Source organism: Lotus japonicus, chromosome 2, assembly GCF_012489685.1.
Source record: "Lotus japonicus ecotype B-129 chromosome 2, LjGifu_v1.2".
Lineage (NCBI taxonomy): Eukaryota > Viridiplantae > Streptophyta > Magnoliopsida > Fabales > Fabaceae > Lotus > Lotus japonicus.
In genome coordinates, this window is record NC_080042.1 from 87671081 (window position 1) to 87697279 (window position 26199).

The 26199-nt window shown below is 36.0% G+C and overlaps 3 protein-coding genes and 1 pseudogene across 4 annotated transcripts; all 4 read right to left on the bottom strand.

Moving 5' to 3' along the window:
* Positions 1 to 6559: 6559 nt before the first annotated feature.
* On the bottom strand, positions 6560 to 9868 carry LOC130740616 (protein EARLY-RESPONSIVE TO DEHYDRATION 7, chloroplastic-like). 2 transcript variants are annotated; one of them, XM_057593278.1, is made up of 4 exons: positions 8904 to 9865; positions 8367 to 8533; positions 7320 to 7404; positions 6560 to 7088 (listed from the first exon to the last, which is right to left on the bottom strand). In XM_057593278.1, exons 1-4 carry the CDS (start codon positions 9812 to 9814, stop codon positions 6887 to 6889), a joined length of 1365 nt encoding a protein of 454 aa, XP_057449261.1. In that variant the 5' UTR covers positions 9815 to 9865; the 3' UTR covers positions 6560 to 6886. The 2 variants fall into 2 exon arrangements, with proteins under 2 accessions (XP_057449261.1, XP_057449262.1); XM_057593279.1 differs by lacking the exon at positions 6560 to 7088 and having other exon boundaries at positions 7316 to 7404; positions 8904 to 9868.
* Positions 9869 to 11277: 1409 nt separating this feature from the next.
* LOC130740617 (26S proteasome non-ATPase regulatory subunit 4 homolog) lies at positions 11278 to 16507 on the bottom strand. The gene is made up of 10 exons (XM_057593280.1): positions 16347 to 16507; positions 16138 to 16251; positions 15935 to 16040; positions 15714 to 15828; positions 15419 to 15628; positions 15018 to 15324; positions 13050 to 13173; positions 12340 to 12446; positions 12194 to 12262; positions 11278 to 11675 (listed from the first exon to the last, which is right to left on the bottom strand). Exons 1-10 carry the CDS (start codon positions 16356 to 16358, stop codon positions 11628 to 11630), a joined length of 1212 nt encoding a protein of 403 aa, XP_057449263.1. The 5' UTR covers positions 16359 to 16507; the 3' UTR covers positions 11278 to 11627.
* Positions 16508 to 17990: 1483 nt separating this feature from the next.
* Positions 17991 to 22948, bottom strand: LOC130740619 (MLO-like protein 4; annotated as a pseudogene).
* Positions 22949 to 23080: 132 nt separating this feature from the next.
* Positions 23081 to 25513, bottom strand: LOC130740620 (thiosulfate sulfurtransferase 18-like). Its single transcript, XM_057593283.1, has 5 exons — positions 25174 to 25513; positions 24995 to 25074; positions 24826 to 24899; positions 24659 to 24712; positions 23081 to 23354 (listed from the first exon to the last, which is right to left on the bottom strand). Exons 1-5 carry the CDS (start codon positions 25320 to 25322, stop codon positions 23259 to 23261), a joined length of 453 nt encoding a protein of 150 aa, XP_057449266.1. The 5' UTR covers positions 25323 to 25513; the 3' UTR covers positions 23081 to 23258.
* Positions 25514 to 26199: the final 686 nt, after the last annotated feature.

Sequence of the window (26199 nt, forward strand, 5' to 3'; positions counted from 1 at the left end):
CCATTTCATTTATACTTCACTTTCTATATCTATCTTTTTTCTCTTTCAATCATATCATCAATTACATCTTTTATTTTATCTTTCTTTTCTTCCTATATATCGGTACTGCATTAAACTTCATTAAGTACTCTTTGACTTGCATCCAAACAGACAATAAGTGTCTTTGATTTCTTTGGTTTTCCAAGGTATCTCTACCGCCGACAGCTATGAGACTAATCCATCCGTCCCTCAAGGCTCTGAGATCACGTTAAGTGGGTAGGTCTCTCCCAACTAATGCTTCTCCATACGCACCGCACAGGAGTCGAACCCTGGACTAGATGGTTAAGGAGCTCAACTATCTACTAGTTGTGTTACATCTTGATGGTAGTGTCTTTGACTTTTAATTAAGCACTTTTAACATTAAAAAAAAAGGCAAAAACATTCTAATAACATGTTCAAACTATAATTTTTCTTTTCATGTTTCAATTCGGTCACGAAACACTACTTACCGAAGCTTCTTTCAATAATTGATTTTGTTATTCAAATAAATTGTAGAAGTATTTTGTAAAAAGGGGTTCTAGATCGAATTTTCCACCGACTTTGAATTTGGTTCATGCTCGCATGGAGGTCTCTTTCCTTCCTAGAATGCAAATGCAATGATTGTTCCTCCCAAATTGAGTTGGTAGTTGAGACTTATGAGACAATGCCTTCCTTAAGCGGCACTTCTTGAGATCCCAAAATCTTTTCAGTAGAAATTAAGACTTGACGCATGCATTTAACTACCATTGCCAAGTTGAGATACTGCAAAAGATTAATTTTAATTTTTTCTTTTGATAAATTCAAAAAGTGTTCTATTGTTTTTTTATCTTTCTGATTGAACGACAAAACATTTTTATTATTATCTCTATAAATCAGTAAAAATAAATAAATGATATTTTATTTCTAGTAGTCATATATATCACTCATTTTTCTCTCTTTTATTCTAATTTATTTATGGATGAGTGTATTTAGGGTGCGAGCCAATTTCTTTCATATTCAAAAATCAAAAGAATAGAGAATAAAAAAGACAGTACGTGAACTGCACATGATGTTATTGCGCTTTTGTAGCGGTTTTAGACTTACGTAAAATAAAAAATTTAAAAAATCATTGAAGGTATTTTGTGAAGCTATTAAATCCCCACAAAAATTAGTCTCTTTGGTGTCACATATTGTTCAGCCGTACAGAGATAATGATAAAATGACGTGAAAGATGTCAGCCGGATGAAAAGAAACAACATATTATTTTTTTGTGGTGAGTGGTGGTAGCTGATCACAATCAATAGGTGATCTGATTTTGATGACACTATTTAGATTCAATTAGCTGATAATGAGGGCCTACTAGGCGTGCACCGATGGTTTTGACTTGGCTGAAATCACCTCTATAACACTGATTTTGTGCTCCAACTCACTAATCCACCACATTAACCCCTTTGATATATGGGGTATATCATTCTCCTTGTTGAGGCTTTAGAAGACGAGTGAGCACTATAAGATGAGGATTAAGCTCATTTTAATTGTGAATAGTGGGAAAAAGTTGTTGCCAAATTTTTCCCACAGCACTCAATTTCCATTGCATGGCTAGAAGATGACCTAAAAAGAAACAATAAGATACAAGCAAGTGGCACAATTTTTTTTTGAACAACAAGTGGCACAATTTCTCTCGTACATTACCATTTTTTCTTCCCTCAAATACTACTGTGTTACCCACAAGTATTCTCTAGTGAGACAATCTTATTCGACTTGGGTATAATAAAAGTTAAATTAAAACAAGAAATAAAAGTGGTTGCAATGCTTAAAAGTGGTTGTTTGAACCCCTATGGATGACTCTCCTAATGATTGAATTCTTGACCTTAGGGGTTCAAACAACCACTTTTAAGCATTGCAACCCATATCTATTGCATAAATCTAAACCCTTCAAATACATTTACTCCTTTATCTATATTATATAGCACAAATTTTTCTTAAGCATGTTACAACTTGTGTAGAAACATTAAGACTACAGCATGCTTTTAAATTTTCTATTGTAAAAACAATTTGATTTATAGTTGAGGCTAAGGTAAGACAGTAGATATGCAAAATCTTCGGGCACTAATTAAAGAAAGGCTTAAATAAGTTTTTGGTCCCTAACCCTTACAAAATGTTTGGTTTTCGTCTTTCGCCGGAGTAAATGTGGGTTTTAATCCCTAACCTTTGCCAAAATGTTTGGTTTCGGTTCCTCCGGAGCTCTGGGTCAACGCCGGAGCTCTGGGGCCCCATGTGGCATGGCCACGTGGGATTAATGAGATGATGTGGAATTTGTTTTTCTTTAAAATTAAAAAAACCTAATTAATTAAAAAAAAGAAATTGTTTAAAATTCTAAAGAAAAGCTTAATTTATTTAACTTTAATCCCTAATCAAATATTTAGTCCTAAATTTTTTAACTCTAATCCTTCTTCATTATCTTCACCATTTGCTTACTTACTCTGAAGAATTGCTTTAGAACCAGAACACTGAAGAGCAAAGTGAAAAAAAAAACTAAAAAGCAATGCTCCAGTAGAAGAAACGACTAGGAAACTTAAAGGCCAATCACGAAAAATCGAAAAGCATCAAACTTTGAAAATCACATGACAAAGCAACGAATGGTGGCAACCGAAACAGTAAACCCCATATGAAAAAACAAAAGATCTCAACATGAACGATTGGAAAAATTCACAGTTGTTCAGCACACAGAACTATTTGCTTTTCTGTTTTCACACCAGAAAATAAAGAGTAGAAAGTAGAAATAAATTCCACCGACAATGAAAGAGGAAAAAATAAACTCACGAACTGTTTCAATCAGATCTAACCCTCTTCAATTTCACTCCAAAACGCAAACCCAGAAAAGTGACATTAAAGAGGTTTTCGTTTTGTTCTTCTCACATAGAACCCATAATCGCAAACCCAGAAAAGTGAAAAAAGAACAAAGAACAGGACAAGGAACAGAGCAAAACAGAGTTGCTCGAATAAATTAACTTAAGGACATAAACCGGAAATTTTTGGGTTATGGAGAAAGAAAAAGAGGGAAGCCTCCCCTGAAAAATACACGCCTCCTCCGCCAGAAAGTCACCACCTTTCTCACTAAAGCCACCTTGTTCCACCATCATGGCCATCGAGCTTCACCAAAAACCCAGAAAATCGGAAGCAAAAGCATGCCCAACGGAGCACCCAGGTACATCCCTGAAGTTGTGAGAGACACAGACCGGGATCAGAATGAAAAGATGATGGAGGAAGCCAGTGAAGATTTGGATTGAATTTAGGTTTGTGATGATGAAGCCAGTGAAGATGTAGATGTGAGAACTGAGAAGAGTGAGAAGATGTTGATGTGAGAACTGAGAAGAGTGAGAAGATGTTGATGTGAGGATGAAGGGAGAGCTGGATTTGGCACCCCAACCCTTAGATTTCACACCCCCAATTTTCGGATTTTCGGGTTCCGAATTATTTCGGAATCTTATATTCCGAAATTAATTCATGATTTGTAGTGCAAAATACATGTAACACCCCACTTTTGAGTGAAAAAATACTTCGGAAACCTTATTTCCGAAATATTTCGGAAACTAAGTTTCCGAAAGTGGGGTGACATTTCTAATGGGTGGGGTGTCAAATCTAGCTCTCGGATGAAGGCCGTGTGAAGCTGTTGAGATTACTAGATTAGGGTTTTTTTATTTACTGAATTAATTTTTTTTATTTACTTAATTAATTATGTTTTTTTATTAATTTAAATGGGAATGAAAAAAAAAACAAATTCTACGTCAGCTCATTAATCCCACGTGACCATGCCACATGGGCTACCGGAGCTCCGGCATTGACCCAGATCTCCGGAGGGATGAAAACCAAACATTTTGGCAAATGTTAGGGACTAAAACTCACCTTTGCTCCGGCGAGGGACGAAAACCAAGCATTTTATAAAGGTTAGGGACCAAAAACTTATTTAAGCCTTAAAGAAAAGAGAAAGCGGTGGATATAGCAGCCAAATCAACGAGACACACATTCATATTTTTTCAAAAGCAAGTTCTGTTCCACGGAGGCTGCAGATACCATTCCGGTCAAGAAGGAATTACATTCCTGAGGACAATCAATTTTTTTCCTAATTAGAAGTGATATAGTTTTATGAAGATACCTTTGGAATTTGTAATGGCAAATACAGAACTACTTGTCTTCACTAGAAAAGATTAGAATCTTAAAATATTAATCAAATCATAGAGATGATGTTTAGTAAAAAGATTCAAGCTGATCTTAAAATATCATTCATTTTTTATGACTTTGTAGAGCAGAAGCATCTAGAGGGAGAACCAGTCGTACAAAAACATTGGTACAGTACGTATAGCAACAAAAATAGTTGGTCATAGCATAATCATATCCATGAATATTTTTTTGAATAAATTAAAGCATGTATCAATCATTGTAATTCCAATTGTTATTGTAAAAAGTCCTTAATCTAGTGTTCTGGTGAAAATTTAGGTAATTCAAAAATCCAAACCACAAGTCATCAGCTAGCTATCGACTCAGCTGACAGCAATCCACACCGCATTTTAGCACAACTCTTCTTCTAGAAGATAAAATTAATTAATGGTATGATGTTATCACAGTTTATGTTAAATTGATCGATATTATCATAAGTAAGGTATAATAGTTTCCATAGTTCCATATAAAAGTAGCATTTGATTCGCTACAAGCTAATATATATGGCAATAGAAAATTTGAGAAGTAGCGCTGCACATTTCTTTATCAAACATTATAAGATAAGTTGGTGGTGCTCTAATAACGGCTTAGCTTGCCCATGCATGTCTCCTCCAAAAAAAAATTGTGTTTGTACAATATAGCAGCTCATGATTCCATAGTCCACTGCTGCTGATGTGATCCTTTATATATCTTGACCTAGAAAAAAAGATCATGTCTCAGAATTTATGATTGAGAATGTGACAGATGGAGATGCTCGGTTTAATATATGATAAAACAACAAATGAAAGATAAGGCAAAATAAGATAAAATAAAATAAAAATTACTTTTTTTATAAAGTAAAATAAATTACTCTGTACCTATTGAGTAATAATAATCAGATTAGTTTCACTCAGTTTTTAATTGTTTTAGACCTCTCTTATGGTTGAAAAAATCCAAAATAATTTTTTATTCATCATGCACTAAAGAGTGAGAATTAAGACATTTCCAACTCATTTCATCTCATTTCAGTTTTGGGATTTTCGGTCTATTGGGTGAAGATGATGGAAGAAAAAGGATGAAGATGATGAAAGAAGAGGTTAAACAAATTACAATTAAAGTTTAAATCTTTGTTGAGTATGATTTTTTTTATGGGTTGTGATTAATATTGGAGCTTGCATATTATGGTGGAATCCAGTGAGGAGTGGTGGAGAAGGGTTTGTTGAGTGAAGGAGAAAATCTAATATGTTAAGCTAAATAAGTTTAGTTTCTCTAAATTTATTTAAAAAATAGTTTTAGTCATCACTCATCAACTAACACGTTCATCTTCTAGATCATCTTCCATCTGACGTGGCAGATATAATGTTAGAGTGACACTTAAGCCTTTACTGAACACATAAGCCACTCAAGCTCCAGTTAGGATTAAAACCAAAAAAGTCAAAAAAAAATTACTTTTAAGGATGAAAATGTAACTTTGCTCATACTAAGGTTTAATTTCAGTGATCATAAAGTTTGAGGGGCCAAAAGCAAATCTAGCCTTAAATAAAACATTTGAAGGTACGAAAAAGAAGACAATGTTAGGTTGTTGGCACAATCAGTCAATCTCAGACCACTTTGTTAATCCACTGAATGCTATGTGTCTGGTTTTTCTTTCACTTCCACAAAGCCAACTATACGAGGAAAGAGCCATTGAGCAGCTAATGAGTTGCGAGTAAAGCAATATTACAGCAAAATATCACACAACAGGAAATATTAAAAATTAAGATTACGTAAAAAACATTCTAAAGTTTAATTTATCCAATTAAAGTTATGGATTGTGTAGATGTGAAGATTGAAAATAACATCTCAAGAAAATTATGTAACTAACTGAATTGACTATCAAATGTACTAACCCAACGGGGTTGATTTTCCTCAGACAGTGGAAGACCAGAACCACGATTAATTCATTGATTGCCAGCATTTATCACTAAACATTTGTACACAAGCATATATATGGCTGTGTAGTGAACTTCTTGCTACACAAGCAATAAATACAGTTGTACACAAGCATATATATATGGCTGTGTAGGAGAAGAAAGGATCATCTTTTCTCAATATAATTAACAGATCTCATAACCAATCATAGTGAGTCTCGATATGATAGAGATTAAACTGTATTTTTTCTAAAGACCTTATCTTAATACACAATCATTTTGGTCCCACAAAAATGAGCCAGGCATTTCAGTTCAATCTTGAATGATGGAAATCACCATTTTCATTTCTCAAAGATGTAAAAAGACAATCAGTTTAGCCAATTTTCAATAACAAACCCTGAACTCTTAATTGATCACTATTTTCATCTTTCAGGTATGGAAATCTAAATCAAAAGTGACCAAAGTGATGGTTTACTTAAAGTCTTAAATTGAAATCTGTTAGAAGTCTCACATTAATTAGAGATATGACCAAGATAGTCCTTATAAAGGGTAGAATAACCCTCACTTCTAAGCTAGGTTTTGGGGTACAGTTAGGCCTAACCCAATTCTAAGGAAATCTTATACATGTGAAGGAAAAAAAAAACTTACAAAATAATATTAACAATAAATCATGCGATGTTCACCCGCCTTTCCCGGAGGAAAAAGGGGGTCATGTAAAGCCAAATGCAGCAGCTTATGATAGCAGGATGACCAAACCTAAATTGAAGAACTACTGCCACAAATCACTTGGACTTTTTAGACTTCAAATCAGAAGCTGCAGCTTTAGCTGCAGCTTTAGCACCAGACTTGGCCAGTGTGGTGGGTTTAAAAACACTCTTAGGGTTAATAGCCTTCCTGATCTTAAACGCAGCCCATGCAGTACCCAGAGCATGACCAGCAGCATTAAGCCCTTCACTTGTTGCTTCAGCAGCTTGCTCCCCATATCTGCAGTCAACAAATTATCAAATTCACTCTTCTGATCTTGTGAGCACAATGACATTGCACCCACCATGTATTAAAGTATGCCTAAATTTTCGAATCATCTCAACAGCAAAGCCAGAGAGCATGGACTTTTAATGACTAGTTTAGGAAAGGAAAATCATCCTAGCATCACGTCAATCCTTAATATGTAGGTATATTTTTACCTCTAGATATTGCATCTATGGAGCATATTACCTGTGGTCGACAAGCTCAGTTGTCACAGTGGATGACGTTGACATGACATTTTTTCCAGCTACTTCAACAGCATCACACACTTTACCTATTCACAATAAGTTTGAAACAAAACAGTATGTGAAATTTGAAATTCAAACTTTTCCAGGACATATGTATCATGAACATAATTAAGCTTGATAAAGTACCAAGCTTTCACGGCTGGCTGATCATAAACCTCCAAATATAAGAATTGTTTGCAAATGAATATATAAAATGTCTAAAGAATGATTTTGGACAAGGCTGGAGGGCCCTAACAAATTTGGCATGAACGGATCAAGGAGTATTGGTGAAAGGCAAATGATACTGACTGACTACATTTGAAAACCTAATTATAAAGTCAATCGCATAACAACCAGATAAAACTGACATTTGGCAAAACAATTAGACATTAAGATTAATCTTTAAAAGACACCATTTTCTCTAATTAATACACTGGGTGTGTATATTTACAGCACACTACAAGTAACTTAATCAGTATCAATTATATGGTGGTCAATGAACAACACAAGCAGCTTTGGAGGCAGAGCAGAGGCTGGTGTAAGAGTCCAATTGGAGTTGGTTATTAATTATTGGTATTGATGTTTTTGGTTAAATTAATGGATACTTTTTACTTTTGGGTAAGAGTCCAGGGACAAGTTATCCCCTGATTTATTTAAGTAACAAATACTTAGACTTTTGTTTAGTTCCATGACCATTTTTAAAACAAAACATCAAACAATAATTTGTGTTCTGTCCCATCTTCATCTGTAGCAAATAAAATGCACCCTTCTATTTTCATTGTGCACATTGAAACGCCGAAACAAAAAATTAATTAAGCAAGGCAATTCCAATCTATAACAACTCTCATATGAGCATGCATCCCATTTCCACCTCATTGAACCTCCATTTTCTTGTCTGGAAGATCTTTCATATTTGGTTACTAGTTAGAAGTAGGAACTCAAACAACATTCAGCATCCTAAATTGTTAATAACCCAAGTAAAATGCAAGAAAAATCATAAATTACATACTGAATCCATCCAATGATGCAAGCACAACTTCCCCTGGTAGAAGGCTGAAAAATTTCTTTCCGACTTTGGAATTTACCAGTGAACTGGTAAAGAATCCAGACACTTTCACGACCCCAGAGAGCAACCCATTTGCCACTTTCTCCGTCATTCTTGTCACTCTCTTAACCCTATAGAAAAAATTAATTACATCAAATGAAAGGGCAAATGGTCAATTGTTTAATAGCTCAAACTGATAAGAAAAAGGTAGTTAAAACAACTCAGAGAAGTAGCAGACTCTAACTTCCTTCTCTAATAAACATTGAAGAGACAACATAAGGTGTGTTGAGCTTATCTTCATAAGTTGTTCAGGTTAGCTTGTGAATAAGAGTTTATGCTTATGAATAAACTATTTTCAATTTACATCAATAAGTTATCAAATTAGCTTATGAATAAGTGCATGAGCACTTAATTAAGTTGTTTACCAAAACACTCCCTTAGACCTAGAAAGCAAAACACCATTAACCATAATAACTAACAACATTAGATTATATGGCAAACCTTCTAATCCGCTTCAAGGTTTGAGGACTAATCTCCGAACGCGAACCAGAAGACAACCTCTTCTTCATAACCTTGTTCCCCCAGTTCAACCTATCCACCGTCACATCTCCACACCACAAAATCCCCTTAACCACATGACCAGACCCTGCAGCAATCATCCTCGCAGTAGTACTACTATAATCCTCCACATTCGGAGCCAGCGTAGTCCAATACGCAGCACTCCGCTCCTCCATCATCTCCTTCTTCGTCGCCGACGACTCCAAATCCTTCGGCGAAACCTCCCTCGCCACCGACCCATCTAGCGCCTCCCCTTTCCTCTTCACCTTCTCAGAAACCTTCTGCACAGAGAAGCTACTGCAGCTCTCCAGCACCGCATCGAGCTCCTTCAGCAAACGCTCCTGCCCCTTCGACGCGACCGTCAAACCGTAGCTCAACAAATCGGAGCTGTAACCCTTTCCCTTTCCCGCTTCCTCTTCCTCGTCGGAATCGGAACCCTTGGGGGCGGTGAAGGAGAAGAAGTAGTGAGAGTCGTCGAGTTTGACAGCGGTCTCGTCCTTGGCGAGCGGCCATTGGATCTCGTCAGCGACACGGGCGTAGACTGCGATGGTGTTGTCGCCCTGGCGGAGACGCGTGACGGTGAGGTCACCGGAAGCGAGCTCGACGCTGTAGTCTTTGTCTATAAGGTTGAGGATAGCACCCGGGATCTTGAGGAGGATCTCCTCGGTGGCGGTGGTGATGTCGTCCGGGAAGAGATTCTGAACGAGGTCGTTGAAGTCGATTGAAGGGTAGAGGTTGGAGGATTGAGAAGATGATGAGTGGTTTGCTTGATGGAAGTGATGTGGAGCTTCTGGGTTGGAATCGATTACTTCGGGGTAGAGGGAATTTCGACGGTTAGGGTTTTGAGTAGCCATTGATTTTGAAGAATGAATGGTTGTGTTCTCAGTGATGGAGTGTGGTGTGGGTTTTGAGAGGGAAGGAAAGTGGAGCAATGAAGAAAGGACACGTGGCGTGTAGGGAATAGCGTGACTTCCTCATAAAGGTTCCCGCGTGAATTTCCGTATAATATAAATAAATGTAACCGGAGACTCTACTACCGATGCACCGCCACCGGTACTCTTTTTAAGAAAAATTAAAAATTAAAAGATATTTTATTAATAAAATATGAACAAATTTAATTAATCAAACAGGCCCTTGGTTTAATTGGAAAATGTTTATATGTTACTATCCACGTTAACTAAAGTTGATTTCTGGGCAATGCATATGAAAAAAAATTATACTAGCATGAGATATAGAACACTGAGAACAGAGAAACATGTTGGTTATTTTAATCCTTCAGATTAACTTGGGACTCATTTGATACAAGTTAATAGTCCATCCATTCTTTATAATTTCAACAGGAAAGGACGTATTTCAGGGGTCCCAGCTCAACAAGGAATTGAAGTATGTTGTTGACAGGGTCACCATTAACTGCTCGAGATTCTTCCCCTTTGTTCCCTTCAGACTTCAACTTCATCCTTCCACGTCTTTTTCTTTATTTTTTTGCTTTTATTGATGAGCTCACAAACTAATTAACCTCATTTATCTATAAGAAAGCGCCTATTTTATTGTTCTGCGGTATTTTTATTAAGTTAACTGATACTCCTGGTAATATTTTATGATTAGAGTTACAATTACATTTTTAATTAATGGTTTGTGTTTGATTTATTGATTTTTGACAGTTAACTAAAATTTAAGTGGTGCTTGTTCAAATATAAGATAGAAGTGTATGAATATTAACGCTTTTGTCGACAGTCGACACTTTTGTTTGAAATTTGAAAACATGTACTATAACTTTGTTTTTGGTTACAACATCAACATGTACTATAACTTTAATCATTCCATTTTAATTTCAAAAAAAATCATTCCATTTTTTGTTATTACGAGTAAAATTTATTCGAGACTATAATTCATTTTTGCTATGAGTGCCTACGTTGAATTGACTGTGACAAAAAAATTATTGTTTCAAGTACCAACTACTCAATAGATTCAATTAGATGTACTATTTTAAATTACAAGATGAATCATTTCTCATTCTTAATTCATCACTTGACTATAAGAAAATTTATTGAAATTATTACGCTCATTTCTCAACTTACAGTTCCGATATCAATCTCAAATAAGAATTAAATATTCCAAATCTAATTACACCAAAATTATAGTTTACCTATAATAGCTGTAAATTTTAAAACAATTGAACCTCTAAAATGCCCTGGCCTAAGGCGAGGCTTTGCCTAATATGTACATGCCTATTTAATAAAATGTTTTGCACTACCAGAAAAATATTGACCTATTATTTACTATAGACTTTTAGTGTGGCATTTTTATAAATAAAAAATTGACGACCTGAAAAACAATTTATCAAATTAATCAAGCATCTATCTATCAGATAAAATTAAAACAAGGCGAGAAATTGTTTTTAAACAGATTATCATACACATCATGATGACATTGAAATACTCTAAATAGTTGGATCTTCCTGCAACATAAATCCAAGTCCTTTAAAGCCCCGTCATGACAAGCATCATCTTGATTACCTACCTACAATACCGTAAGGACATGCCAATCGAGAGCACCTTTGAATAAACGATATGACTCAATGATTAGAAGGGCCAACTGAAATGCTACCAGCATGTCTCTCAAAAGAAACAAAATAAACACCAGACAGGGCATAGTGGCTCTAAGAGATTATTTCTTCTCCTCATCTGATGGCTTGTCGTCATTCTTCTTCTCAGGCTGGATAAACAACATTGCAATCAGAAAACTGAAGATAGCAGAGCACAGGAAATTGAAGAAAAAAAATACCATTTAAAAGAAAAAGAAAACTAGAATTTTGACAAAGCACAACGCAATGAATGCATGAAAGATGATACACCAAATTTACATAAGCACTTTTAAGAAAAAGCTCCTTCAAAATGAAATTCTCTATAAAGTGAGGATGTGAGAGTCCCCAACAATTTAAATTAAATAGCATTGTAATCTTAACTCAAAAAATCCAAAAAAGTGCATACACACTCGTTTTCTCGCTTAACAGACAAGATCACTAAAAAGAGCTTTATCCCAAAATTAAAATATGCTAGCAGCAGGAGCCAGGAACTGTCTTGTTCTTGTCCTTCAAGTACAATATCAACCCTCCAAAATAAGTCAAAAAGGAAAGGGGAAAAATAGGCCAAGTAATCTAATTATGTCTGTGCTCAAATTTTCTACAAAATTCATTTCAAATCCAATGTACACTTTTCCTTAGAAAGACTCACCTCAGATTGATTTTGCATGGAGGCCAGTAAATCTTTGACAGAAGGGTCATTTGGGTCAACCCCTGGAAGCTGCAGAAGCAATATAGCACATCAAGCTATTATGTTAAACAAACAACACAGATAATTACAGGACTTTTCAGACATACCGATGCAAGGATAGAAGATACAAAAGATTGATCTGCCAACAATTTACTCATGTCTGACGACTGGCTTCCTGAATCCTTTGTGCCATCTGCTACTGACAATTGGAGAGCTGCAAGCAATATGACCAGAAACCAATAAAACATTATAACAAGCACCATGGGTTTACTGTGTTTTAGAAATTCTAAGAAAATGCAAGTTAATAGAACCCCATATTCAGACTACCCTTTTACTAAACCAAATCCTCAAAAGAAGGAGTTAGCTGAAAAATATGTGAATGTATACTAGCAAATACCTACCCATTGAAATCATTCCTTCAAAACAAAAGAAATAAGAACACTCTAGTTTATTAAATGCAAACAGATGAAGAAATCCCCTGCACCATACTGAATTTTAAAAAGTTTATTAAGTCTCTTCAACTCCATAACTCAGTTCAAACATTAAAAAAATATGACTATAAACAAAGCACTTCCCATTGATACTAGATGTAGAAACACTTGCAAAAACTCAACCATGTTTGATGGAGGAACTGTGAAGCATAATTAGACACATAGAAAAGGAGTTGCATCCATGTTTTCACGTTGGAGACATATCAGACACCATGTGACACTTAAGTGCCTAATGGAGCACCTATCTAAATTGTTCCATATTGCCGTCTCTATGACTATGTCGTGTCCCAAGTCCATGCCAGAATGCATAAACAACAAAAGTTCACCTAGTGCCAAATCAGGGTCATCTGCAGGTGCTTCTGACATATCCGTATCTTTTACATCATGGCTACTCACAGGGTCATCCATTGACATTGCAAGTGCCTGCTGGAGTAGGGCATTCTCATCATCCTGTTCCATTTGAAGGTTAGTACAAACAGCAGAACTATTACGGTTGAAGTCAATTTATAGAAAGCATAAAATAAAACATGAGAACTAATTCAAAAGCAATGCACAAAGAAGCAAAAGTTTTTGGTCATAAATATAATGAAATAATGCAATGCATACCACTTCTGGTAAGCAAAGAGATATTGATGTTGCATTGAACTTACAACAGTAAAATGTTGTTGAAGTAACAATTTCCAAACATCCTGGATACACATAACTATAGATGCCTCTCATAGAAAAACAACAACAATAGTCAAAGCCTTTTTCTCACTAGTTGGGTTCAGATACATGGATCAAATACACCGTAATGTCCTATAATGAATCATGTCCATTGATAGATAATTTAACCCCAACTCTTTTTTAATAGTTCAATTAATAATTTTCTTTGGTCTCCTTATGCTTTTATTCTAACTATTGGACTATCCTCTATCTGATCTGCCCTCAGAATTGGCACTACAATTCTTCTTAGCACATGTCCAAACCAACCTAAAGTGAGATGAGATCTACAATCTATTTTACCGTAGCTGCTATCTTAACATTCCCTCCAATGCTTTCATTTATCATTCTATCTCGTCTTGTGTGACACGCATGACGCATCCTAGTAACATTCTCTTTTATGTAGGTATTAATCTTACTGTATGTTTTGGCTATTTACCACCTAATATTACAAAATCACACATCATATACTTGTGCGGTATAATTTCCCCTAAGCTTCTACGTGATTGTCTATCATAAACTACACCAAAGCATTCCCTATCTCTATTCATTGCCTATTATTCCCTATCATTTTCTATAACCGACCAAAGATACTGAAATTGTAGGACTTGTGATATGGAATGTGCTCCGATTCTCACATCTAATCTAGAATTAATATCTCTCTGGCAAAAGTGTCATTCCACATAGTTTTCCTCTACTTCACTAAAACTGATGTGCTTTCAAAAGATTGTCTCCATAGCTCTAACTTCATTTAATTTCTTCTTTCTACTCTGCAACCAAGATTACATAATCTACAAAAAGCATGCATCACAAACACTGACTCTTAGAACACACAAGGGCTCAAATGCAGACCTTAGTTATAGTAAATGGAAAAATATAGCTTTATATATTATTTTGATTTGGCTGGAAGATAAGAGTATATGGTTCAAAGTTAGTAATGAGTATAACAGCACAGATATATTATGCGGTGACAACAGGGATCAAAGTAACTAGCGCACAATGCCATTATGATGGTGTTTAGTGTGAAAATTTGGGTAAACATGTTTTAGCTCCAGGAATGGTAAACTGGAAATAATTAGCATGGTGATCCATTAGTGCTGATGAGAGTAAAAGTAGGGATAAACTGATCATTGAGATATTGAGATATAAAGCAAAAAAATGAAAATAAAATGTCAAATTGATGAAGCTATACAGAAGATAGAGATTATTCCATTTCAGATACTAACATCATTGTATGGATAGGTTACGATCAATTCAGTTCTAGCACTACAGTACAGAAAGATAATAAATAATGGTAAGAGTTCTGTCCAGATTGTACCGAACGGCAGTCCTCACCTATTTTTGTAAGTTTCTAACATTTCAATTCTACCTCCATTAAAATGAGTAACCTTCCGAGAAAATTAAGGACCCACTGTCTTCCTTGAGAAGTTTCAAGTTCATACGCCTTTGTAATTTAACTACTAAAAAATTAATATAAATTCTGAAACTAGTCTTATAAGCTATTATACGCATTTAGTGATTATATTCTCAGTAAAGCACGGACAAAAACATGCAACACAGAGACAGATCATAAATGCAACAAAAGCACCAACCATTAAATCAATTGTTTTATTCTCAGCTTCAGAAGTGGCTGCACTGGCACGTTCAGTCATTGTTGCATCTTGGGAGCTGGTTTCACCTCCTTTCTCTTGGTTGGCCGCCTCCTCTGCAGCCTTCTTGGCTGCTGCTTCCTGCCTGGCCCTCTCCTCTTCCATTGAAACTCTTAGAGCAAGAGCCAATTCAGGATCCAAGTTTGGATCAACACCAAACTCATATCCAGATACACCACCAGCTGCAGCTGCGGCAGCAGCAGCGGCAAAACCACTTCCACCTTCCCCATCACCAGTAAATATAGGTGTACTGTCACAGCACATTATCAAATAAATATCCAAAAGCTAGATCACAAACAAGAGATTAGACAGAAAAAGTACAAGATGAAATTGAACCCACATACCTTATCAGTACATCAGAAAGAGCATTTGGACCAGGTGGAACAGAAACAATGTGGCTGCTATCATTATTGTTAACAGCCGCAAGAAGAGCTTCCAGCTTCTCCGTCTTCCCCTCATCTTCTTCACCAAAATTAATAATATCAAGTGCTACACTATTCTTTTTCAGCTTCCTCCCTATCATCTCCAGCATTTTCTTTTCATGCTTAACAGGACTATAAAACGACGATCGAGACAGTTAACACAGAACAACCACAAACAAGACATTTCCAACGAAGCACAGAATATAGTTAAGCATACCTTCCAGCAAAAACAACAATCCGTTGCTGCTGCTTTTTATTTTGCCGATGCTTAAGAGCCAACTGCGCAACTTGAATGCCGGCAGCAAGGTTCATCTCACCACCAATCTCTAGTCCTAAAATTAGGAATATAAAAAGTGGAAAAAAAAAGATATCATTCAAAAGTTTACAGCATCAAGAAATTGAAAAAGAAAATCAGTAATGAAAAAAATAAAAACGGACCATGCATGCAGGCTAAGATCTTGCCCAGATCGCTGGTAGGGGTGACCAAAACACGAACACCTTTCCCTGCCATTGTGAGAACTCCCACTGTATTTTCCGGATTAGACTGTATCATTCAATTCAAACCAAAACACATTCATCAGAACAAGTAAACCCTATCTATGCAATTATCTAGGGCTCAGATTTTGAAGCTAGAGCATAACCTGTGTTTTGGCACCGCAAATGAGATTGACAGCGTCTGCTTGAGCTTGAAATCGAGAGGGATTGTAATCTCCGTTACGCATCCATTCAGAATTGTCAATACAGATCATTGTCGCCTGTTGAAGTAAGCGATTCAGTGAAAATTGAGAAGAAAAGAAAACCCTAACAATTGGGAAATTGAAATCATGGAGTGGGGAAAATCAGGGTTTACCTCGAGCACCATTGTTGAAGCGAAACGAAGAGAACGAGAGAAGCTTCTCCTGTTAGTGTTGTTAGGGTCTATGATATGAATGAGAAAGATGAAGAAGTAACCTTGTTTTGTTCAGGTTAACTTGATTAGTTGATAATCTTGGTTTAATCTTCTGTTTGTGAAACAGAGTGCTTAATTATCTGAAACTCATAATCTAATGCTTGCGTAGTAGAACAAAGATAATTTATTGGGCCTGAATAAGTGGGCCTCTTCTTCTCAAGGTGAAGCCCGTCTACGTTTTTTTTGTTACAGAGGAAAATAGCCCGTCTATGTATAATCACCCTATTGATTTGTATACAGAAAATTGTATATGAGTTAAATATTTATTTGTATGTAATCTTGAAATCATATTAAGTTATATTTTAAAAATATATTATGTATTTAATTTTATTTTATTATGAAAGTATCAATTAACTTTTAAATTGAATTAGAATTTTAATCTTAGATCTATTTCATGAGAGTCTTCAATCTAATTAGGGATGGCAATTTTGCCCAAACCCATGGGTATCCGCCTGAACCCGATCCGATTTGACGGGCAAAATCCGAGTTGACTGGATTTGGGCTTAGGTTTGGGTTTTGCCCGTTACTGTAGCCATTTATGGGTTTGGGTTTGGTAATAGTTAAATCCGTGCCCATACCCGCTCAAACCCGAACCCAAAGATACCCGAAACATAAAATTACAAAAAAAACCCCTCATATATATATATATTTATAAATTTTGTTCTTAATGTTTGATGATTAATTATACTTTTGTATGTTTGAGAAAGTAAACTCTAAACTATTGTTGTCTCACTTTGGTGATAGATGAGGATGATGAATAGTATTGGTTTTTTTTCTTTCTATGAATTTCACTTTTTTTATATAAAAGTAGGTTCTGGATCGGGTTGCTATTTTACGTAACTAATGGGTTTGGGTTTGGATTTCGGGTAAATCCGAAATCCAATGGATTTGGGCATGGATTTCATTTTATCGCCCATAAGTGTTTGTGTTTGGGTTCTGTGATTTGGGTTTGGGTTTGGTAATTGTAAAACCCGTACCCGATCCTACCCGTTGCCATCCCTAAATCTAATGATTAGATTGGTTAATTTTGTTTTATTGGTTCGGAGAAAAAATAGTTATTCACATGGGCAAAGACCCGTGATAAAAGAGCTTATGCATGGATAATGGCTACAAGATAGGACGACAAGCAACAAGAACGGGATTCCCAGGCCGCAACTAACTCAAGAAAGTCCGACTCCACTAAACATTAAGGATTAAGGGAAGATACAAAAGTAACAAAGTCAGGTTTTTCTCTTTCCAATGATAACAAATAATCTCTTGCCTAAAGCACATTCCACTAAAATGAACTTTGACAAAATAAGTGATTTCTGTGCAAAAGTTCTTCCACACAAGTTTGTGATAGAAATATGTCTCGTGGGAAAATTAAATTTAAAATTTCTTACTTTTTCATTAAGAAAAAGTCATTCAAGCTGTGGAACCAATAATTTTTTTCTCACAAAATACATTCTTCCAAACTTAATTTTTTTCCTAACTTGATCCTACCAAAAGTTATTTTACTCAACTTTAAAACAAAGTAAGCCTAAATAATACGAGAGGAAGTTGTGAAAAGAATTCAAATTTAATTCATCATACTTTCCACAACACAAGCACAGCAGTCTCAAGACAGTGGAGGGGGGAACAAATCATATATGTACGTCATGATCATGGTGATCTTCATAACATGGAAATAGAGCATTGCTCTGAGTGTTTGAGTTGGACACATCATCAAGATTAGAGAGACAACTAGTTTTAGTTCCTGAGGAACTCCCTTCCTCACTTGTTAATGCACTGGAATATGACTGGTCCACTCCATCCAGCATAGACTCCAATGATGTTGTTGATGTTGTTGCAGTGAGAAGTGAATAGGAGGAACATTGTTTGTCCTTCACTCTTCTCTGCCATTTAGAAAGTGATTTTCTTACATTTTCAGATATCACAGACTTTTTGAACCTTGAGCCCATCTGCATTTACATAACCAAGATATTGAGAGACATCAATGATGTGATCGCGTAAATGATAATATAGAACAACAAGAAGAAGAAGCTTGACCTGCGTGATGATAACATATAGAGGAAATGTTATAAAGCTGCACCAGATTTGGGAGACAACCCTGCAGCAACAAAAGTGCGAAAGTAGAAGATGTGATTTTGGTGGAATATGATTCAATTCATTCAGCAGAAAGAGTAAGAACATTGACTTAGAACTCGTTTGGATACAAACGAAAGAACACTTATTTGAGCTCATCTATCTTTCTTAAGTAGATAAGTTTCAACAAGGGCTATTTGGTTCGTATCCAAACAGCTCATAAACTAATCTATACCCGAATGACAATCGGATCACGATGAACCTTCGGTTGTGCATGAAGCAAGAAGCATCTTTAATTTCCCACTGAAAGTAAACAGCAAGTAATTATATTAACATTTACAGTCCATTCAAGGATCTTTATATATTTTTCGCATTCCATAGCCTCCAAAGATATGGCAGAATCAATTCTAGGGAGAAGCTTCAATGAGTAGCTTCTTGGTTCTAGAATTGATTCTGAAGAACAAGAAGCTAATCCAAACATGCTATGACCCAATCATTGTACCTTGAGTCAGTGCAGCAATATGAAAGCAGTGTCAGATTCTTACCAGGGACCATAAGAATGTTGACATTTCAAATGCATTCTGCAAGATAGCATAAGGGATAAAGATATTAAAGGAAGTGTGTTGTCTAAAATGAAAAGTAAAATGGAAACTCAACATTACTTACCAAAAAGGATATCAAGTGTATTAACCGCAATAGAAGCCTGGGCTTTTCAAACCAAAAGAGCTTATCTCTTAAGTTAAAGTGATGAGGTTTCATAAGCGGGCAACAGTCTACTATTTCAACAGCTAACTTTACCACCACTCGATGCAATTTAGTACCGATTATGAGAATCAACTAAGGTGCAAGTCCATGCAAGAAAAACCATCAGTGAAGTAGAAGCACTATTAGATGGCAAGTGATAAAACCACAGTAAACATCTGACTTACAATTGCTGGAAGAAAGGAAAGCCAAAAGTAAATGTTGCTTCCTGGACAAAAAAATATGGAGTTTAGTATCACACACTAGGTTCACCAATAAAACTAGCACGTGTATTTCAGAACATGGCATTGATGTAAATTAAACAGCTTTTCAGACATTTTAAATCTTTTTACAGCGAATCCATCAAGTTAAATCACATTATTTTCTCAAGTTACTTAAGTTCATACCTGAAAACCAGGATTTCAAGATTTGATTAAAACTCAAAGAAACTTACCATGGAAATTTAGAAAAATACAGCATATTGCATATATCCAGAGAGGCACACTGTAGAACAAGTACAGATGAAGTTATAAAAAAAAAATTCAAGAACCAGAACAAAAAGTAATGCAATAATAAAAGAAGTTGCAAAATTAAGCCTTTAAATTAAGTGCTAATGAACTTCAATCATTACAAGAATATTATCTGAGTTAAAACAGGGGACTAGAGAATCTTTAGACTATTGTTTGATTTATATAACTTGCATGGTCTCACCATTCCTCTATTCAATTAATCTAGCAGTTCTGAAAGTCTAATTAGTATTACACTAACAAATTTACTATGCTAAATTAAATAAAGCCACCAAATTCATCTGAATAAAGAAACAGTACCTAACACCAACTATATCACGAAACTCATCATCCATGCTTCGAAGCATATAGTTGTGGAAATCGTATGTTAGGGGAAGCTCATGATTCTGTAGAACACCAGAAAAAAAATGCAGAAATATTAGGTTATTGAGATAAACTAATAAAAGCTCATTCAGTTGAAAACTATACATGTAAAATACACCCTTTCTTCTGATAAAGTTACAGTTTTATTATGATAGAAGTTACTCACAGTAATGAAGCCTAAACGCAATGCCATGTAATCAGCTCGACTAATAGAACTCCAGAATTGGCGGGTGAAACATAGCTGCAACATAGGTTCATCAGTATTCTTAGAAGCCAAGAAACTTTTAATGAAGAAAAAGCATGCCATTTTTCTTTAATAAATTTGCATTTGCATTGATTTGTTCCATTTGTAATTAAGCCATGATGATAAAATTGATCCATTCCATAAGGGTTTTCGTTCCAACATTGAAATGAGAACATGTAATAATAAACCATTAATTGGTACAATATTTCAGGCATTTTAAAAGATCTTACACATAAAGAGAAAATTAGTAAAAAATAAAAATACTGTGTAGAGTACCAGCCAGACAAGAATTGTGTGATGACTCCAAGGATGGGACGCGTGGTGAAAGATGAAGGTGTTAAACCGCCTCAATCTTGTGTTTGATGTACTTTGTGAAGTATCTAAACTAAGACAATTTGATCAAAAGAACTTATTACTTAATCAAGATTAATGTATAGTAAAACAAACTACTTATTGGCTCTTTGAAATTATCAGATTCTCAAAACCTAGTAAGCTTTGTAGGGCAATGGTTTTTGCTTCATTTTCCCATTCTCTCCAGCTATATATCTGAATAAACAAAGTTAGTTAGGTACTAACCACAAAATTAGAAAAGGAAGGAAGTTTGATCATGATTCATAACTATTTTAACCTTGATCATGGCCAGGGCAACAGCAACAAAGCTATAGGAAATATGGGTGATCCCAAGAACAAACACAAAGCGATGAAGCTGCTCGAGGCTTTCTTGAGAAGCGAATGATTCGTGACCCTGTGAAACAAGTGACAAGTTTCTGGTGAAATGAGCACCTAAGAAATCCACTCTTCAAATTTAAACTACTAGTCAAAATCAAATCACTGAGAAAAACATTTTAATAGTATAACAAACCAAAGGCCAAAAGCATGGTATATGAACACTTGATACATCATAAAATGTGAACTGGAAGGGATAGAAAAAGTACCTCAGGACAATAATTATGCAAGCCATTGCTCACTTGCTCTTTGAGAACTGTTTTATTTGAATTTGACAAGAAAAAACGTCCCATCGTTCCAAAGTTCTTTCCCGTTGCACATGGAAAAAATCTGCTGCTCAAAGCTGATGACTTAACACAAATCTTTGCCACAAAAATGATCCAATGACCCATCAGCAATGACAGAAGCCCAAAAAGCATAAGTTCTGCTTGAAACAGATAACAAAATTTCAAAGCAGTAAGTTCCACCCGTCCAAAAGCATATAACAAATAGCATGTTTGAATCAGAGTAAATTCTGACACCCCGAAACTACACACAGAAGCTTCTGGTTTGAAATCAATTATAGTAGGATTTCCAAACATGCTAATGGAAACCTGTTTGGGGTTGCAAGTCCCTACCTTCTTTGATCTTTTCTAGAGCGGAAAGAAGAGATTTTCTCTTAGTTCTGTCCAACCACTGTGGCATTTGATTATTCAATGTATAAGAAAATTAGAAAACTATGAATGTGAGAAAATCAGTGAAGAGAAAACAAAGGATATAATATACTTGTGTGTACCTTAAACAATTTTGTCAATGTGCCATGGAACAAGAAACTAGAAGAAACCAAGAGACTGATGACAGTTGCCACAGCCCAAGTGGGGGTTTCAGACAAGGATCTTCCATCGCCATTTTCTTCCTCCATGTTCCTCAGAAGCTGCTGTTATGTTCAAAATTATGTAGTTTGGTGGGTCTTATAATGGCTCTAACTCATGAGACAAGAAGAAATAATGTTACTGTACGCATGGTCTGTTCAATGCAGAACATAGTTTTGACCCTTAATTTGGAGATGTATTTGGTGGTGGCAAAATGTTGGCAGTGTTGTTAGAAAATTGATGAGCACATGCAAGTGCTGTCACGAATCAGGTGAAGAATTATAATGGTCCCATTAACTGATCTCCTAACTATCTAATGTTTGGTTGAGTGGTCATTTTCATGTTGGATCTGTCGCATGATGGCCACGGTGGAACAACAATAGAGTCATTTATTCACCACAAGCCATATTATAGATCTAACTTTTAAGCTTACACAATCTCACTCCAAATTTGGGTCTAGTAGTTAATAAGAAGAGTTTCATTCACTTTTTTTTGTCTCAAAGCCGTGCTAATGCTCGTTAGCACTTAGCACTGATGTTAGCATGTATCCAAACATAATCAGGATCCTCAGCTCTATGTCAAATTAGTTTTGTCATTTTTTTTTTAATTTAGAAATAAGTTGTGTCCTTGTGTCTCACTTTTTGGATGTTAACCTCGACCCAATGTCATGTCATTTCTAATGTCCGTGTCAGAGTTTGTGCTTCGTATGCATCGACACGACGATGATTTTGCATATAGGCAGATCTGTGAATTCTCGGCTGTGTTTAATGACATTTTTGTTTGAGCAACATAGTGCCATTAAAAAGCTTATCCGACAGATGAATTATTAACATTGGCAGGCATGCTTCTGTTATTGGAAACGGGAACAGTCCTTACATTACAACACATGTTGAAGGCGTGGGATTTTGATTGAGCAGTTAACATGGTTGATGAACTACAATCTCATCCAAAAGACAATAAGTAATTTCCATTGATGATTAGTTCCTTTTGTAATTAAGATATATGATTAATAAAATTGACCATTTTAGTTCCAAGTTCCAACAATGAAATTAGAACATGTTCCTAATAAACTATGAATATTAGATTCGATGCATCAGGCATTTTCAAAGATCTTACGCGTACAAAAAAAGACTAATTAGAGTGACTCCGTAATTAGAATGTATGTACTGGCCGCCTAAATCTTATGCTTGATGTGCATTATAAGTTTATAAACTAACTAAGACAATCTGTTCATTAAGAACTTATTTAATAAAAAAAAATGATGAACAGACTATTTAATAATCCTATCAATGACTGACTATAGCTCCTCTTTGTCTGCTGGTGCATTCACTGGAAACTTGTTTCTAACCCAATCCATGTAACCTCCTCCCATGTCGTTCACGTTCTTATAACCCTATAATTTCAAAATAAATCAATACAAGTTAGTCTTCTCATTCATTGTCGGGAACATAGCAACCCAAAAGAAGTAAATAAAATGTGCAATAACTCAGTAAGTTGCATTACTTGAATCATGAACATAGAAGAGTATTATGATTGTTCAGATATTTTGTAGCGGCTGCTATATATTTGAACTTGAGACTGAATTCAGATGAACAAATATGCAGAGGAGTAAGAATTCATGCCCAAATGGGCAAATGAGAAATTCCTATGGGCCCGTTTATTACGCTGTATAGTATAAGACCTGATAGTATAAGGCCTGATTGTATTAGGCCTGATAGGATAAGGTCTGATAAAATTGTAATACTATACAGCGTTTGATCATACACTGTATAATTTGGTGACAACACTAGTTGTGTGGTAGTGGTGGTATTGAAAGGTGATGATGGTGGCAGTGGTGGTGGATGGTGGTGTTGGTGGCGGCGGTGAAGGTGACGGTGGTGGTGGTGGTGGAGGGTGGGGGAGGCGGCGGTGGTGGTGGTGGAGGGTTGTTGTGGTGGTGGTGGTGGCGACGACGGTGGTTGTGGTGGCAGCAATAATGGTGATGGTGCCGACGATGGTGGTGGCGGTTGTGAAGATGGGGTAGTGGTGAAGGCGGTGGTGGTGGAGGGTGGTGGTGGTGGCGACGACGGTGGTTGTGGTGGCAGCGATAATGTGGTGGTGCCGACGATGGTGGTGGCGGTTGTGACAATGGTGGTAGTGGTGGAGGCGGTGGTGGTGGAGGGTGGTAGTGGTGGCGGCGACGGTGGTTGTGGAGGGTGGTTGTTGTTGTAGGGACATTGGTGGTGGTGGTGGTAGTGGTGGAGGGTGAGATTGGTGGTGGTGGCAGCGACGGTGGTTGTGGTGGAGGGTGGTTGTTGTGGTGGTGCCGGCGATGGTGGTGGTGGTGCCGGCGATGGTGGTGGCGGCAGTGACGGTGGTGGTGGTGGTGGTAGTGGTGGTTGAGGGTGATTGTGGTGGCGGTTTATTAAATATATTAAAGTAGTTTATACATTGCACTCTTATCATGCCTTATCCATCATCTATAGGGTAGATTAAATAATCCATCATTTTGATGTATAAAAGGAGATTGATGTATAAACTTATACAATACAATGTGAGCACCAAACAATGGATAAGCTCATAATGTATAGTATAAGCTTATACTATCATGCCTAATACGGTGTACCAAACGAGCCCTATGGTTTTTATTCAATTAGGGATGAAATTTGTTTCAATATATCTTGAAGAATAAACTGAAGTTGAAATGAATTAACTTACATTAGCCAGAAGATCAGCAGTTGCAGACAGTGATCTCACCCCACTTTTGCAACCCTGAAATACAGATAAAGATTTAAGGGATAAGAAATTTTGGCTTTAACTAACTAGCACTAACCAAGGACAGGTAGAAATCGTAGTTTAAAATGAGCAAGGAAGAAGACAGTTACCACAATGAGATGATCTTCTTTGTTGCTAAAAACAGATGAAACCTCCTTCAGAAAATCTTGGTTCTTCACCCTACCTGATCTCCATAATCACAACATTTTACAATTCTTGTACCATAAACAATAACAGGTGTAGGTTTGAGTTATTATGATCTAAGAGTTAGTTAATTACCTTTGGGTGTATCTATCATGTATGGAATGTTAATGATCTTAGCTGCATCTACATGCCCTTCGACGAACTCGTTCACCGTCCTATTAAATTTACATTCATTTCAGCAGAAACAAAAGATTGTTCATCAAACATTGGTAAAAAGAAAACTAAATAATCCATTTTTGAAAAAAATGAGTTACCTAACATCCAGGTAAGTGTGGCCATTCTGGATGAGACGCTTTGCTGCATGTACATCAACCGTGACAACCTTTGCGGCGGAGATACAGAAGACAAAAGGAAGAAGAACAAGTGGTGACCAACGAGGTAAGAGGGTCCTTGAAACAGCCATATGGGATAGCAAGCAAGCCAAGGCTAATTGCAAATGTGCCAAAAAAAAATATAGGACTTTCGTCAAACACTTGAAGTGCAATTGTAGCAATGAATTATGAACAACACAAACACAAGCACGCTATTTGTATGTATGCAACATATGGATTTGGTTTGACTGGCAAGTCTGGATACCTATGGGCTTTGTTGTCTGGTTTGGAATGGAAGGTATGAGAAAAATACTATGGCTATGTAACCAGACCGCTAATGGTATTACTACTATTATTATATGGCATACCGCTGCAGCAGTTGTTTGAGGACCCAGTCTCTTTGGATTTTGGTTGCTGATCCATGTTACACTTTTTTTCTTAAACTAATCCATGTTACCCTTAGCGCTACACAATAATTTTGTATCAAAATCTTCTGGGGTGTTATCTTTATTGTTTCACTAATAAAATTATTATGACATGTATTAAAAAACAGTTCATTCATGTATTTTTTTTTAAGTCTTTCATGTATTGTTATAGTTATCGAATTATGATCCTTTCATGCATGTGAAAATTCTTATATTTTTTTTCATCTTAAAATTTTGTATGTATTTCTCTCTTCATATATTATCAAATAAATACTTATTAAATTTTTATGAATTGAGTGTTTGAAATTCCAGTATTCCACTTATCATTGCTGATAAATCTATTTATTACTTTTGAATAAAATTTAGTTTGCAAACTCTGATTCAAACTCCCAAAGAAGATTTAATTTGCTTATGAGCCTCATCCAAACGCGTTTGGAGGTCCCTACTTTTGGTTTTGTCACCTGATATATATTGGAGCTATTTATTTAGTAATTTAGTTGGGATTTCGCCAAAAAGAAAAGGGCCAATTGCAATTGCTTTTGTT

Coding starts and splice junctions, on each gene's coding strand:
- LOC130740616 (XM_057593278.1), bottom strand. CDS start 9,814: ATGGCTACTCAAAACCCTAACCGTCGAAATTCCCTCTACCCCGAAGTA. Junction 8,534..8,903: donor ACCTTGAAGCGGATTAGAAG/GTTTGCCATATA, acceptor TTTTTTCTATAG/GGTTAAGAGAGTGACAAGAA. Junction 7,089..7,319: donor ACTGAGCTTGTCGACCACAG/GTAATATGCTCC, acceptor TGTTGACTGCAG/ATATGGGGAGCAAGCTGCTG.
- LOC130740617 (XM_057593280.1), bottom strand. Junction 15,325..15,418: donor CTTTCTGATGTACTGATAAG/GTATGTGGGTTC, acceptor GTGCTGTGACAG/TACACCTATATTTACTGGTG. Junction 12,263..12,339: donor TATCTTCTATCCTTGCATCG/GTATGTCTGAAA, acceptor TTGCTTCTGCAG/CTTCCAGGGGTTGACCCAAA.
- LOC130740620 (XM_057593283.1), bottom strand. CDS start 25,322: ATGGCTGTTTCAAGGACCCTCTTACCTCGTTGGTCACCACTTGTTCTT. Junction 25,075..25,173: donor CACACTTACCTGGATGTTAG/GTAACTCATTTT, acceptor TAAATTTAATAG/GACGGTGAACGAGTTCGTCG. Junction 24,900..24,994: donor CATGATAGATACACCCAAAG/GTAATTAACTAA, acceptor TATGGAGATCAG/GTAGGGTGAAGAACCAAGAT.